This window comes from Lolium rigidum, chromosome 7 (assembly GCF_022539505.1).
Source record: "Lolium rigidum isolate FL_2022 chromosome 7, APGP_CSIRO_Lrig_0.1, whole genome shotgun sequence".
NCBI classification, from domain to species: Eukaryota; Viridiplantae; Streptophyta; class Magnoliopsida; order Poales; family Poaceae; genus Lolium; species Lolium rigidum.
This window is the reverse complement of record NC_061514.1, coordinates 48,787,295-48,801,475: the sequence shown is the minus strand read 5'-3', so window position 1 is coordinate 48,801,475 and position 14,181 is coordinate 48,787,295. Positions and strand designations below refer to the sequence as shown.

Here is a 14,181-nt window from a genome sequence, read left to right as displayed (position 1 = left end):
TATGGCCGAAATGTTTTATGGCTGTTCCTGTCTTCTTATATTTTCAGTGTATTTTACGTTTTACAATGCTTACTTATGTTTTGCACTGAACCCGTACAAAGCATCCCCAGCAAATATAGAAACAAGCTGCAGAAAATCATGTAAGTATTGACACGTTGCACACCGATGGGCAAAGCACCAGGTTCACGCTGGCGAGGTGACCTGGTGTGCAGCCATGGACGGTCCATAGCTCACCGTAGTGAACTCCAAATTTCCCTTCATTGCACTTGTACTTGCTTACTTCCGAAGGAGACGGGGGGGATCCATCCCTAGCGTGGCAAGCGATCTACAAAAAGCCAAGAAACAAAAAATCTCCATCCCACCACCACGTCACTGACCCTCCAGCCCCAGCCTGTAGCTCGCATGTCGTCACGATCTTCTCCCATTTATACACCATCAGCGGACCGCCCGCGCCTGGTAGGTATCTTTGGACTCTCTCGGCTTTTGCTAGCTAGCACGAGCGAGAGCGCGAGGTACGCGTGTGTGTGAGTCGTCACTGAGACCGGCCGCGCGGAGATGGAGAACAACGCCGCCTTGGCTGCCGGCGCCGGCATGGCCGCTTCTCCTGAGGCTGAGCTCGCCAGGACCTGCAGGGTCCTCGTCGTAGAGGAAGACCCATCCTACCGCGCCACCCTCACCCAGATGATCCAGAGCCGCGGCTACCCAGGTAAGCTCGTCCGGTCCGGTCCGGCTATCTTTCACCGGCGCATCTCCTCGCTGCAGTTTTATTCGATCCCCTCCGACATATGTACGTATGTGTGCAGTGACGGCCAAGGCATCCCTGGAAGAAGGACTGAGGGCATTGCGGGACAATCCAGAGGGGTTCGACCTCGTGATGGCTGTCGCGGACACGCAGGGTCCAGGAATCGACGGCTTCGAGCTCCTCAAGCATACCAAGGAGAATTACCCGGTCATCCGTAAGTCCCGTGTAATCTGCTGTCGCACACATGGTCCTAGCTAGCTTGTCTATAAGTGTACTGATCGATAGATCTGTCTGCGTTCGTCCGTTTGTGTGTATGGATGCAGTGTTCTCCGACTGCGCGTCCAAGGAGAAGGTGATTAGGGCGCTGGTTGAAGGTGCGTGCGACTTTCTCGAAAAGCCCATGCTCGACTCTGAGATCAGTCGCATCTGGCAGCACGTCCTCCGCAGAAATGCAAACATAGACTTTGGCCCCACGGATGACTCCGACGAAGGGGACTCCGGCGGCAGCCAGCAGCACAAGCAGGGCAGGACCAACTTCAACTCGTCACCAGGGCAGCACGCGTTGTTGGTCAAGGCGCCCCAGCAGCTCAGCGGAACGGAAGGTAACTGCATTCATCCGCCTTACGACGTACATGCATGCTTAATTTCTGAGTGCTAGCATACAAAGTTTAGTACTACCTCTGTCTATTCTTAGATATCCAAAATTTATCTAAATTCGGATGTATCTAGACACTCTTTAGTGCATACATACATTCGAATTTAGACGAATCTTTTGACATCTATTAATGGACGGAGGGAGTACTAGTAACGTATATAAGCATTTTGTTTGCTAGTAGTATTAACTACACTAGATGAAAAGGTACTACATATCAGTGGCGGAGCTGTAGCAAGAATTGTGGGCGGGCTAGGCTGCACAGAAGCCCTTATTTTTTCAGAAACAAAACCTTTCTTCAGCCGGCCCAACAAATATAACGAAGGATTGTCCAAATTCTGGGCGGGTGTCTCACCCTTCTACTCCGGAGGCTCATCCCCTGCCTTGTGCACCCTGACCAGACTGGCTTTATCTCCGGGCGTTCTATTGCAGAATTTTTTTTCTATGCTGCTGATATTGTTCAGGCCTGCCATAGACGATCTGCACCTGCCGCAGTCTTCAAGCTAGACTTCCGCAAAGCTTTCGACTCAATTAGCTGGGACGCCCTCGACCGCATCATGCGGGCCAAGGGCCTTCCTGATCTTTGGTGCTCTTGAATCAGTCTCCTTAACCATTCCAGCCAGACTGCGGTTCTTCTTAACGGCATTCCTGGACGCTGGATTCAGTGCCGGCGTGGGCTTCGGCAAGGAGACCCTCTCTCCCCCTTCCTGTTTAACATCGTTGCCGACGTCCTTCAGCAGATGCTCCGGCTTGCCTCCCTCTCTGGTCTTCTCCTTCATCCCCTGGTGGACGACCTCCCCTACCCCGTCCTCCAGTATGCCGATGACACCCTCATCATCATTCGCGCAATCCCTAACCATGTCGCCAATCTTAAAAAGGTGCTCGATGATTTCTCCGCTGCTACCGGCCTTGCCATCAACTTCCACAAAAGCACTTTTGTTCCCATAAAAATGGATACCCACGTTGCCACTTCCATGGCTGTCACCTTTGGGTGCGAGGTCTCCTCCTTCCCTCAAACCTATCTTGGCCTCCCGCTCTCCCCATACAAGCTGCGCTTTGGCGACTTCGCCCCCATTATGACAAAAAGTGACACGCGCCTCTCTGGTTGGCGTGGCCGTTGCCTCCCTATTGGAGGCCGCTTGATCCTTGTCAACTCGGTCCTCACTTCTATGCTCTCACATGCCATGAACGCTGGGCTCCTTCCCGTTGGTGTTATTGAGGCCATTGACAAAAGGCGACGTGCTTTCCTCTGGACCGGCAAAGAAACCTGCCATGGTGGTCAATGCAAGGTCGCCTGGGAAGGCGTCTGCACCCCAAAGACTCTTGGGGGACTTGGCGCCATATCCCTTCCGGCTCAAAACTTGGCCCTCATGTCCAAATTCCTCACCAAGCTACACTCTGACACTTAGGGCCCCTGGGCTTCCTGGTTTCGTCGTATGTATGGCTGGAACAACTCTCGAGACTTGGGGGATCGCCACCACCTTGACACCCCCATTTGGAAGGACATCGTGGCTGGGCTCTCCTCCTTCCGCTCCATTTCTAAAGTTTCTCTTGGCAACGGCTCCTCCACGGCCTTTTGGCTTGACCGGTGGCTGGGCGATCAAACCCTTCAGGAGCGCTTTCCAAACCTTTTCTCTCACTCCACCCGCCCCAACATCAATGTTGAGGCCACCCTCTCTCTAGGGCTTCGCAGCTCTCTTGGACCGCGCCTCACTGCTGCTGCGGAAGATGACCTTCGAGTCTTGGTTGTCGAGCTAAACCTGGTGGATCTCCGCCTCGATGTTCCGGACCTACGGGACACTCACCTCTCTAACAAAAAACTCTCAAACAAGTGTTTCTATGTCAACTCTTTCAAACATTTGCAGACAGATGACGTCGCGCCAATGGTTTGGAGGAGTGCTGCCCCCTTGAAGTGCAAGATCTTCTGTTGGCTTGCCCGGAAAAGGCGCCTACCCACGAACGAACGACGGTTCAGGCACCACCTCTCCACCTCGGCGACCTGCCTCTCCTGTCCCCTCGATGAAGACACTGACCACCTGCTGCTATTCTGCCCCCAAGCGACAGAAGTCTGGGGGTACTTCCACCGCGGCTTCGACCCCGACGCATACACCGGATTCTCTGACTTCTGCCTCCAACGCAACTGCACCTATGAAGAGGCCACCATCAACACGGCCATCGCCTGGAACATCTGGAAGCGCAGAAACGCCTTAACATTCAATGGTGTCACTGAGCACCTGCCTTTAGTTTCCCGCAGATGTATTGAGGATATTAGACTATGGGCTTATAGATGTACAACCCCCTCCTCCACCTCCTTCCTTAATTCCTGGTGTAATGGTTATGATCCTCCCTCAGCCCCCTCTCTACTAACTTCTGCTCCTCTGCTCTCTCTCAAGCGTTGTAAAGAAACTCTATATGTTTTTTTTGTTGGTATAAAGTTGTTCAGGCTGGCGTAAGCCCGCCGTAGTCCATGTCAAAAAAAAAAATCTGGACGGGCCACGGCCCAAGTCGGCCCCAACGTAGCTCCGCCCCTGCTACATATAGGCAGCGTAGTCTGAAATCTCGGCCATCCGATCTTGTTTGGATACCAGTAAAACACATAAAAGTATACTCGACTTGAGGTTATTACTTGCCGTGGTTTTTTAGTAAACTAGTAATCTATATATCTATTATATACTAAAAACACAATACGGAGATCTAAAATAGAGACACCATGTTAATCCACATCATTAAAATTATTTAAGAGGTTAGATCTATAATATTAATGGACAAGATTTAAAGGTTTTATGTAACATGTACGAGCATATGTTTTATGGGCATACATGTATGTCAGGTTTGACACTAAGGACCAGTACAGTTTGAAGAGAAAAAAATGGCACCATCCAAATTAGAGGACAGCGCGTCCTAAATCTGAAAAGAGACATTCACATGAGACGTGAGATAAATAAACTGATCAACAGAGTTGGCCTGTTACCATGTTATTAGACGTAACTGGGACTCTGTAAAATAATGTGTACACTAATAGGATAATAGCTAGAACATGGTGGTAAGATAAAATTTCATAGAGCACACAGTAAAATCTAAACTGTTAGATATGTACTACCTTTGTTTAAAAATAAGTGACATAGATTATTAAATTTGCATTTATCGTTCTTAGAGTCTATGTACATGCAAATCTAAATAAATGTGCCACATTTATTTTAGAATGGAGGAAACACTTATCCGGCATGAGAAAGTGGGAAGAATTTGTGCTTATATGAAGAGCTAGACAACGGCACAAGCTTTGGTTGGTCCATTGTTCTACCAACATCACACCATCTGATCTACCTGTCATTATGTAGACGGTGCCCATCGAAAAAACCATTGACATTTGCATAGATTTCTGCCACGTGACCCTGCAGTTCGGCCAGACTAATGAAAGCTTGACGACTCTAGGTGTATGTCGATGACCATATTAGAGGCCCTCAACATATACAACTGTACGAATTTTTGAACAAATTAATCTAATCAATATCCAGTTATCCACGTAAGTATGATGTGGTTACAAAATTTTGATTTATGTTATGTTTAAAACACAGACATGTGGCACATCTAGACATGCCGAGCGATCCAAAATAGCCTTAGGCATAACCTAGCCTTCAGCATACAGGTGGGTATGCAAGGTGCCAATGGGGGTTTCTGGCACAGAACATCGACACACATGCCCCTGTAGTTCCGCCTACCAACAGAAGCTTGCTGCTTGCCGGCGGTAGATGTATAGCGATGGCCATGTTCAAGAGAGCCAGCCACGTTAGATGCCACCTGCATTTTTCTTTTTCTTTTAATTTTATTTCAGGGTACTTACTGCGAGGACCACTGTGCTAGAGGGATATGTGGGCTTTGGCTCGCGGGTAACATTTTGGCTATAGCACAACTTGCCCAGCGTGGTAGCATTCACGCAAGGTGCCGACGGCCTTCGATCGTCGGCACAACCAAGTAAACTGGCGACACAATACCTTGCCGCAAAACCTATGTCAACGGCAAAGCCGTCAACATAGACCTAACCGTCGTTTAGCAATTCTTGCTTAACTTTTTTATTTTTTTAAATCTTTTTAGTCTCTCATATAGATCATTTTTTACTCTAACTACACCTAGGTCAAATTACACGAATGGTCAAACTTACTGGTCGATCACCCATCCTCATACTACTCTAGCCACAACACGCTTAACTTCTCCGTTCCTTCTAGGCAACCTTCCTGTAGATGAGCTATTCTTTGCTGACACTAGTAGAAAAAGGAGTTTTAGTCCTGGTTTGCAACCGGGACTAGTCATTCGGGACTAAAGGTACTTCCCTTTAGTCCCGGTTGTAAAACAAACCGAGACTAAAGGCCCCGCCATCGTGGGTTCTGGCGTGCGCCGCGGCGAATGACCTTTAGTCCCAGTTACCATTTGTTTTTCTAATTATTTTTCACTCCCTCTTTTTTTCTAATTTTTAGAATTTTTAGTATTTTCGTTATTTGATAAGTTTAGTCTCTAACTACACTTAATCTCTAGTCAAATTACTTACTCGTGGTCAAACTTCCCACTCCGTCACCCATCCTCCCACTACTCCAGCACTAGCATTCTTAACTTCCGAGTTTCTTCCCATCCCACTTCTAAGTGCTACACACGCATGTTATTGATACTAGTATCATATCAATCCTATTAACATGTTGGTGCAAGTCACACTTCTTTATTTTTTGAATTCCAAATAATTTTTTAATAAATATAAACTATTAATGATGTAATAATAAGTTTAAATAAATAAATAAAAATTAACCTTTTATTTTTTTATTTTTTTAATAATTTTTCTCAAACCTAAACCTGAAAATTTGAAAATCTAAAAATTGGCTAACCTCCTTTATGGTTAAGTAACATTAATATTTATGCAGGATACTATTATTAATTTAAAATTTTTAAAAAAAATCTTGAATTTTGGTAAAAACTAAAATCTTCCTTCTTTCATATTTCTATTTGGAATTTTGAGAATCTAAAAAATTGGCTAACCGGGAATACCCCTGTGAATTCGGATATAACCTTTTCCCAGGATCATTTTGATATATTATATGTTTTTCGACGCCATATGAAACCAGAAAAGCCATTTTACCTTTTTGCAAACCTTTTTTTTTGCAAAAAATCGAAATTCAAATTTATTAATTTCCCCTAATAGTAAGTTGCGTAACATATAGGTATCTCAAAAGATTTTATTTTTTTAATTTCTATCATTTTCGTTTCTATTTTACAAAGCTAAAAAAAGGCGATCCAAGGGGGGTTAAGGTGTCCTGGGGAGCTAAAAAAACCTAGAAAGTTTGGTTGTTATTACAAACCGGGACTAAAGATTCCAAACGAGCCGGGACGAAAGCTTGCGTTGTTTAAACCGGGACTAATAGGACTTATTATTCCCGGTCCCTATTTAAACCGGGATTAAAACTTCCAGGGGTGCTAGACGAAAGCCCTGTTTTCTATACAATAGCACCATATCAATCCTATTAACCCTTATTCCATGATATCACACTTATTTATTTTTTTATTCCAAACAATTATTTGAGTAAATAACAATGAATAAGATAAGTGTTAATAAATCTTGAAACAATAAAATAAATTTATTTTTTTAATTTTTTTTGCCCGAAAGAAAACGCTGAAAAAGTCCCGTTTCTGTTTTGAATTTGAGGTTCTAAAAGTTGTCCAAATGACCACACGTCACTGAATTTAGATGTAAAATTTTCCGTAGATACAATTTCATATAAAAAAACATTTTCATCGGCGGTCGTATGCAACCAGAAAAGCCGTTTTACCGAAATATGACACAATTTGGCATAATATATGAAAATTCATGTTTGTTGACTTCCCTTAAAACAAGATGACATAACACATGACCATCTCAAAGGTTTTTTTTAGTTTTCTATTATTTTCTTTTAATTTTCCGAAACTGAAAAGGCGATATCGATCTTGGGGGGTGCCTGAAGAAAAAAAATGGTTGTGCCGACAGCAAAGCCATCGGCATAGGGCCTACCCCCTAACGTCATTGGCTCGCCGTCACGGCGGAGGCCCCTGTGCCGACGGCCTTTGCTGTGTCAACGGTCTTCTTCGCGGCTTGCCCTATTTGGGACTTGTTCGCTTTAAAGCAGCAAGACCGGAAAAAGTTGCCGAGGGCCCCGAGAAAAATCCATCGGCACAGGTTTTGGCCATCGACACCTTGACGTTTTCCTGTAGTGAATGCAGGCATGTTTAGGTTTACATATGTCTAAACCGGCCGCACATTTTATGCACAAGACGGACAGAATAGTAATAAATATATATGTTTCTTTAGATTAGCAAAACTGGCAATCCTATCGATATGGCACTTCTAGAACGTGTCTTTTTTAGAGAAAGTTCAGAAACCGGGAAGTTTTCAATCGTTAAGAGCTGTACCTGACTCTTAGCTAAATCAATCGAAACACTAAACACCTCATGGACGATACTAAGAATTTCATAAGGTTGGTAAAAATATTAGAATGTGGCTCTATAGATACATCAATTTTGTTTAAATTTGAGGCCAAAATACAAATGGTAAGTAACGCAGGATATCACTTTCATAGTAGACAACTATTTATAGTACTACCTTTGATCATGTTTAATCGATGGCAAGCATACGTATCAAAACTCTGAGGAAGAACTTTCCACATGGTTGATGTAGTCAGGTTGTCCACTAAAGACCTATCAAAACTCTGACACGAAGTTATTCTAGTACCATTACTGAATTGAAGGTTCATGACTCAAATAAGCTCATGAATACATAAATTGTTGCCGTATGCCCATCTGTAAAGAATGAAGAGACAGTAGCTATAATCAAGTACGCATAAGAATTATTAGCACACAATTACATAATTGAATCGGACCCAAACCTTTGTCAAGGAATTCCACAAGCCCACGATGCCACGATGATAACGGTTGTAGTATAATTAACTCCAGAATCCGAGTTGACCGTGAAGGAAAATAACATGTCCTACCTTGAAAGCTGAAACTTTTAGAGAGCACAATGCAAATCCTAAACAACATAGCCTGTGAATCAACTGTATCTTCAGAAGATACTTACTCATGTCAGACTAATGGTAAAAACTAAGCAAAAATAAAGAATCTCTTCATGGACACAAATGGGTACTAATAAGCTGAAGCCTAAATTCGTCAATCCTCCTGCATCCCATTTGATGCTTCAGTTGTTGCACGGAACACATCCTCTTCTATGTCTTCTTTATAGTCACTATCGTTGACCAATGGAGGAGCACTTGGTGTAGAATAGTGGGTGCGTACGTGAAGTATTTCTTGGGATATTAGTAGCATTGGCAGAAGGCAAGTGGTTATCGCCTTCATCAATTATTACCATAGTCCAAACCTCCAGACCATACGAAGACTCACGGCTAGTAACATAACAATTTGAGCATTGTAGTCTTTAACTTCAACTCAAATGGTACTAGAATAACTTGGTGTCAGAGTTTTGATAGGTCTTTAAGAGCAAGTACAATAGAGTCCAGTTAGCTGACTATAAGACATTAAATAATATATTTTAGATGAGTTGGAGGAGAGAGAAGTGAGGTGGGCTACTATGCAATAGCCAACTCTTGCACGTGCTCCTAGACACCTTGTGAGAGTGAAAGGTGGGCCATATATTAGTAAGTACTACATTTTTATAGCCAACTATTGTACATGTTAGTTATATAATGACTATGCAATAGCCAACTCTTGCACGTGCTCCTAGGCACCTTGTGAGAGTGAAAGGTGGGCCATATATTAGTAAGTACTACATTTTTATAGCCAACTATTGTACATGTTAGTTATATGATGACTACAAATGATATGACATCTTGTTATAGCCAAGAGTTGGCTATACTATTGGAATTGCTCTAACTTCAATTCAATAGGAATCTGCCACACTGCCCTGGGATGTGTAACCCGATATCCCCTACAAAAGAAGCCAGAAACTCTGCCAACAAAACATAGGTCGAGAATATCAATCGTGTTGCACATAGGACTGTTACATGAGGTATCAAACAATGCATCTAGAGAAACATTATTATATCACCATGACGGTCATGTATTGAATTCATTTTTTGGGATAAAGAGAATATGTTAGTACCGTTAAGATATTAATTACACCTAGCCTCTGCACCAATGTAAATTCAATGAATCTTCACCACCTCCCTGGAAGTGTAGTTTCAGTGTATGCAATTTCAACGCTGGAGTGAATTTATCCCCTCCTAATTCATAAGATAACCACCTTCACTATTCAAAAGTAAGGTTATGGCTACAATAAACTTGGAGGTGGGCAAATAAGAAGGGAACACGGCTAAAAAGAAAGCACCATATGCGAAAGCTCCTCCACTCCTCGTGTGTGGCAGCAACGACAATACTAGGAAAACAGCTAGCCTCAATAAAGCTAGTAGTAGCGCACAATGCAGTGGCGCACCGCTAACACATGCGACACTGCTAGCCCATTGCTGGTGGCGCACTAGGGTTAAAGGTGCACTATTAGTATGTCTGGGAGAGGATGGGTTTTGGACAGCCCTTAGCAGTGGTGCACCAAGTCTTGGTTCCTACTGGTACATCCGTGGGCTACTACTAAGGGCTGACAAAAATGTCCACCCGTTTTCCCTTTGATCATCTTTTCAGTTTTAACAAATAAAAGAAAATGTTAGAATTTTCAAATTTCAAAATCTTTCGAGATGGCCATGTGTTATGTGTATTAGTTGTTAGGAAAATTCACAAACATGAATTTCAACCTTTTTTGCAAAATGGTGCTATTTTCGGTAAAATGGCTCTAGATTTTGCATATGACCTTCGATGAAAAAGTTTTTTTTAATGAAAATGTATCTACAAAGAAGTTACCTCCATTTCAATGGCCTATAGGTGTTTAGCTATTTTTTATATTCCTAAAAATCAAAAAGAAAAACATAGTTCATTGACGCTTTAGAAAAAGAGTTCGAAAGAGAGAAAAGTTACCAGTAGCGCACTATGTCTTGATGTACCAATATTATCTTTCCCTCCTTCGAAATTCGAAACGGCCGGCCACCTACCCCACTCTCCTTATCCACCTCCCTCCTCCCTCCTCCACATATTTCTCTTTTCTTCCTCTCCTCCATCCACTCTTCCTCCTCCTGCTCTTCTCCATCCCTCCTCTCCTTCTTCTTCTCCGGCCTCCTCTCATCTAACCTCTCTGGTGCCCCTCCCTCTCCTCCATCCTCTCCGGTGCACCTCGATCCTCTCCTATCCTCCATCCTCTCCTCCCCTCTCCTCCCTTCATCATCCATCCTCTCTGGCCTAGTCGATCTCCTCCAACCTCTCCCACGGCCCATCCCTCCTCTCCCCATCTCCTCCGGCCGATGGCTAGGATATGAGCATGAACATGTACGGGAAAAAATTTGGAAAACAAAAAAGAGAAATAAACGAGCAAAACATCTCAAAAAATGGTGCTAGATCCAAGATTTCAAAATTATACCAGTGATGCACCTATTTTTTTTACCTGTGGCGCACCACCTAGTGCGTCACTAGTACATGGGCTTACCAGTGGCGTACCTCGAGGTATGTAACTACTAGTTGTTACCTGTGGCGCGCTAGTAGTGGCAGTGCGCCAGTTATATCCAAAACAAGTGCCCAATGCTTTATCCTAGTAGTGCAGCGAGAAGCAAACTGAGATATAGCTTGGTCATCTCCTTTCATTAAGTGAAAGGTGGTGGACCTCGATTATGAGTCATCGTTGCATCCTATGTTCCCTCTAATTCTACCAAGGTTAGACTTCATGGGGATGTTTCAGAAAGGCTTGATCTTTATCTCTCCCCAAATAAGTGAGTACAACTCAAATTCTTATGAAGACGAGGAATCTACACTTTCCTCGAATGTGGAAATTGACTTTTCATACTTGGATAAGGCGAGCCGAGATAGAAGGGCATTCGGGAAGGCTCCAAATCTGAACACAACTCTCCCTGAGCATTTGGAATTATGGCCTTGCAGAAGTGGCTTTGGTGTATGCATTTGGAGTGATCAAGTTTCACTGCCTTGTATATCCTCTTTAGAAGATCTAAACCTTTATGGCTAAAAAAAATGAGTGTTTTCGCTAAGAGTGACCCTTGCGGAGATTTTGTGTGGAGATCTAGCCCAAGAAGATACGACTCTATTTCATATTGTTTGAGGGTTGCTTTTAGAGCTGGAAGCATCTTATGTTCCAAGAAAATATTCAAGGAAACCACCTACTATGAACCTACATGGCAGAATGGGTCCTACTATTTCGGTGATTATGGAATACAAAAATGGAACCAAGCCTGATACCCTCAGTTCCCATGAAGTTTCCCATGTGGAGTATTGTGTATTAGGCTGATTTGGTTAGACAACGCCAATTAGCCTAGCTCTTGCGCCAGAATCAACATTATAGGCCTATAGGAAATAATAAAACTTGGCTTCACTAATCGCAAGTTGCATTTAATAATATTCCTTTTCAAGGCACTCTAGTGGGATCCTCGTTAGTGCAAACGAGGATACCTTTGACATCAGGGAAGTTGGTTAGTGGATCCTTTGCATTAGCCAGGTATTCAATTAGCGAGCAGATCATGCGCATTTTTGAGATTTATCCCCCGAGCGGTTGTTAATGGATCCCGTCTGTGTGGTTCTCTTTGAGACGGTTTACTTTAATAAGCTCTAAGGAAGATAGATTAGATGGTCTTCTGTATTGCCCGCCTTTGTTCACCACATTCTTTGAGGTGCTTCATTTTAATAACCGGCTAAGATATTTAAGCTATACGGTCTCCTGCATTATTCGTCTCCGGTGCCCCGCTTCTTTCAGGCGGGCATAGTTTATAAGGGCCTCTAAGATTTAGAGTCGGGTCATTCTTCCCAACCGTCTAAGGCTCGCCTGCAGAATCGGCTTTCAATTACTTGGGACAAAACCGACTCACCTTGCACTCTCTAAGTAGCGAGTTTGTACTAGTGTGCTAACCATATGCGATCATGAGACTTATGGGTAGAACTCCATAGATGTGATCCTACCCCCGCCTAGTGGTGGTGGGGGATATTTCAACTTCCTGAGATCTCATGATAGTAGCAACTCCAAAGTACTCATCGTTTTTTGGACATGTTTAGATTGGATTGCGGATTTATTCTTGCGGCAACTTAGGAACATAGGTGTGAGGTTTAATTGAACTAATAAAAAAATTTAACCTATTGGTTGCTTCCTAGATAGAATTATGGTTTCTAGTAGGTGGGAGTATAAGATCTTGTGTGCTCCTTACACCCTAACACCAAGCTTGGCTCACAGCATCATGTCCTCATCTACAACTCCAGGATATGGCAAGCAATACGATCCACATGTTCTTTCTAAAGAAGTAGTGGGTTGAGTTCCTAGGCTTTGGGGAGTTTGTTTCATATAATGAAGTGTCTCCACTCCAGAATCCGCCACAAAAATATGCCCTGCCAAGTGACCAAATAGACATCTGGCGAACATTATTTTGTCTATAACCTGAAGTGATTTCTCAAAGTACAAGGTGTTGATTTTGTATTGTTCTTCGGAGGCCAAGAAAATGGGGCCAATAAGATAGTCTTAGTTGTACTCTCATATCCGTACGGGCCAATTGGTAACATGCACTAGGGCAATGTCATGAGCTTGAGGTTTTGCTTGCTTGTTGCTCACCAACAGTAAAAATATGATCTCTTGGATGTTGAAGTAATCAAGGAAAATTTCCTCTATCTCACTTTACACAACCCTTTACAATGTTGCTAGTGTCTTAGAATGCAAAGAGATATGGAAATCTAAGATCCGACGAAAGGGAAAGACCTTCATTTGTAAGATAATTAGTGGTATGATTATATTACAAGTGACATCTAGGTGCAAGAAAACCACTACCCTCAGTATGGTCTTTTCGTGATATGGGGAAAGCCTTAAGAAAAAGACCACATAGATTTTCATGTGTTCTTGATTACCTGATGGGCTGCGTTTGGCAGTCCCGCCCTTACTAAGTTATTTTATATTCTTCAAGGCATCTCATGCCAGTCCCGCTACCGATAGTGGATAATCTACACAACGCTCGCTAATACCAACATCCAAAATAAAGGTCCTACTAAAGGCTTTTTATTCAATGGGACGGTGATGGTTTATAACAATTCATTGTCTGATTTCAGCTATGGAAACTGCTGAGCAAAAGGAAGGTCCGGGAGTGCATGTCCCTACCGCACACCAAGATAAAATCATAGGGGGGAGCACATAGAATTATGGACGGCATTTACTGGGATCAATAATCTCATCAGGGTTACTTGTGCTAGTTCCCTAGAGATTTCCTTTATTTTCATCCGACGAACTATGTCACATTGTATTGTTCTATTGGTGGTTTCCCAGTGGATCCAAAACTTGTACCGCACTTTGGTATGTTTGGGATTTATTTTATCACCATAAAATAAGCGGTTGATTTATAAAAAAAAGTTCTCAAATAAGGATTCTCCGTGAGTGCTCTATTCTTGCAAGCCACTTGATATTGTACTTTCCATGAAAGAATTAGAGTTAGCAGAGACATGTATAAATAAAGGCATGGGTACTCTGTGAGGTGGCCAAGATCGAAAGATCAAACTATCTAGTATCTGGTTGGATGACGATAAGTTTGTTCATAACTTATATGGAATAATATTTTTCCTACCATAATTGGGTGGTATCATGAGATAAAAAGTAGTCTGGTACTTCCTCATCTACAATATATACCTCTTCAATAGGGGTGGAGCTAAGAACTATTGCCGATATATGGGTTAGGAATAACACATT

At 43.1% G+C, this 14,181-nt stretch overlaps 1 protein-coding gene across 1 annotated transcript; it reads left to right on the top strand.

Annotated features, from left to right (window-relative positions):
- The first annotated feature begins 555 nt into the window (after positions 1-555).
- LOC124671303 (two-component response regulator ORR27-like) lies at positions 556-13,823 on the top strand. The gene is made up of 4 exons (XM_047207694.1): positions 556-706; positions 804-956; positions 1,066-1,344; positions 13,551-13,823. Exons 1-4 carry the CDS (start codon positions 556-558, stop codon positions 13,634-13,636), a joined length of 669 nt encoding a protein of 222 aa, XP_047063650.1. The 3' UTR covers positions 13,637-13,823.
- Positions 13,824-14,181: the final 358 nt, after the last annotated feature.

Coding starts and splice junctions, on each gene's coding strand:
- LOC124671303 (XM_047207694.1), top strand. CDS start 556: ATGGAGAACAACGCCGCCTTGGCTGCCGGCGCCGGCATGGCCGCTTCT. Junction 707..803: donor CCAGAGCCGCGGCTACCCAG/GTAAGCTCGTCC, acceptor GTATGTGTGCAG/TGACGGCCAAGGCATCCCTG. Junction 1,345..13,550: donor GCAGCTCAGCGGAACGGAAG/GTAACTGCATTC, acceptor GTCTGATTTCAG/CTATGGAAACTGCTGAGCAA.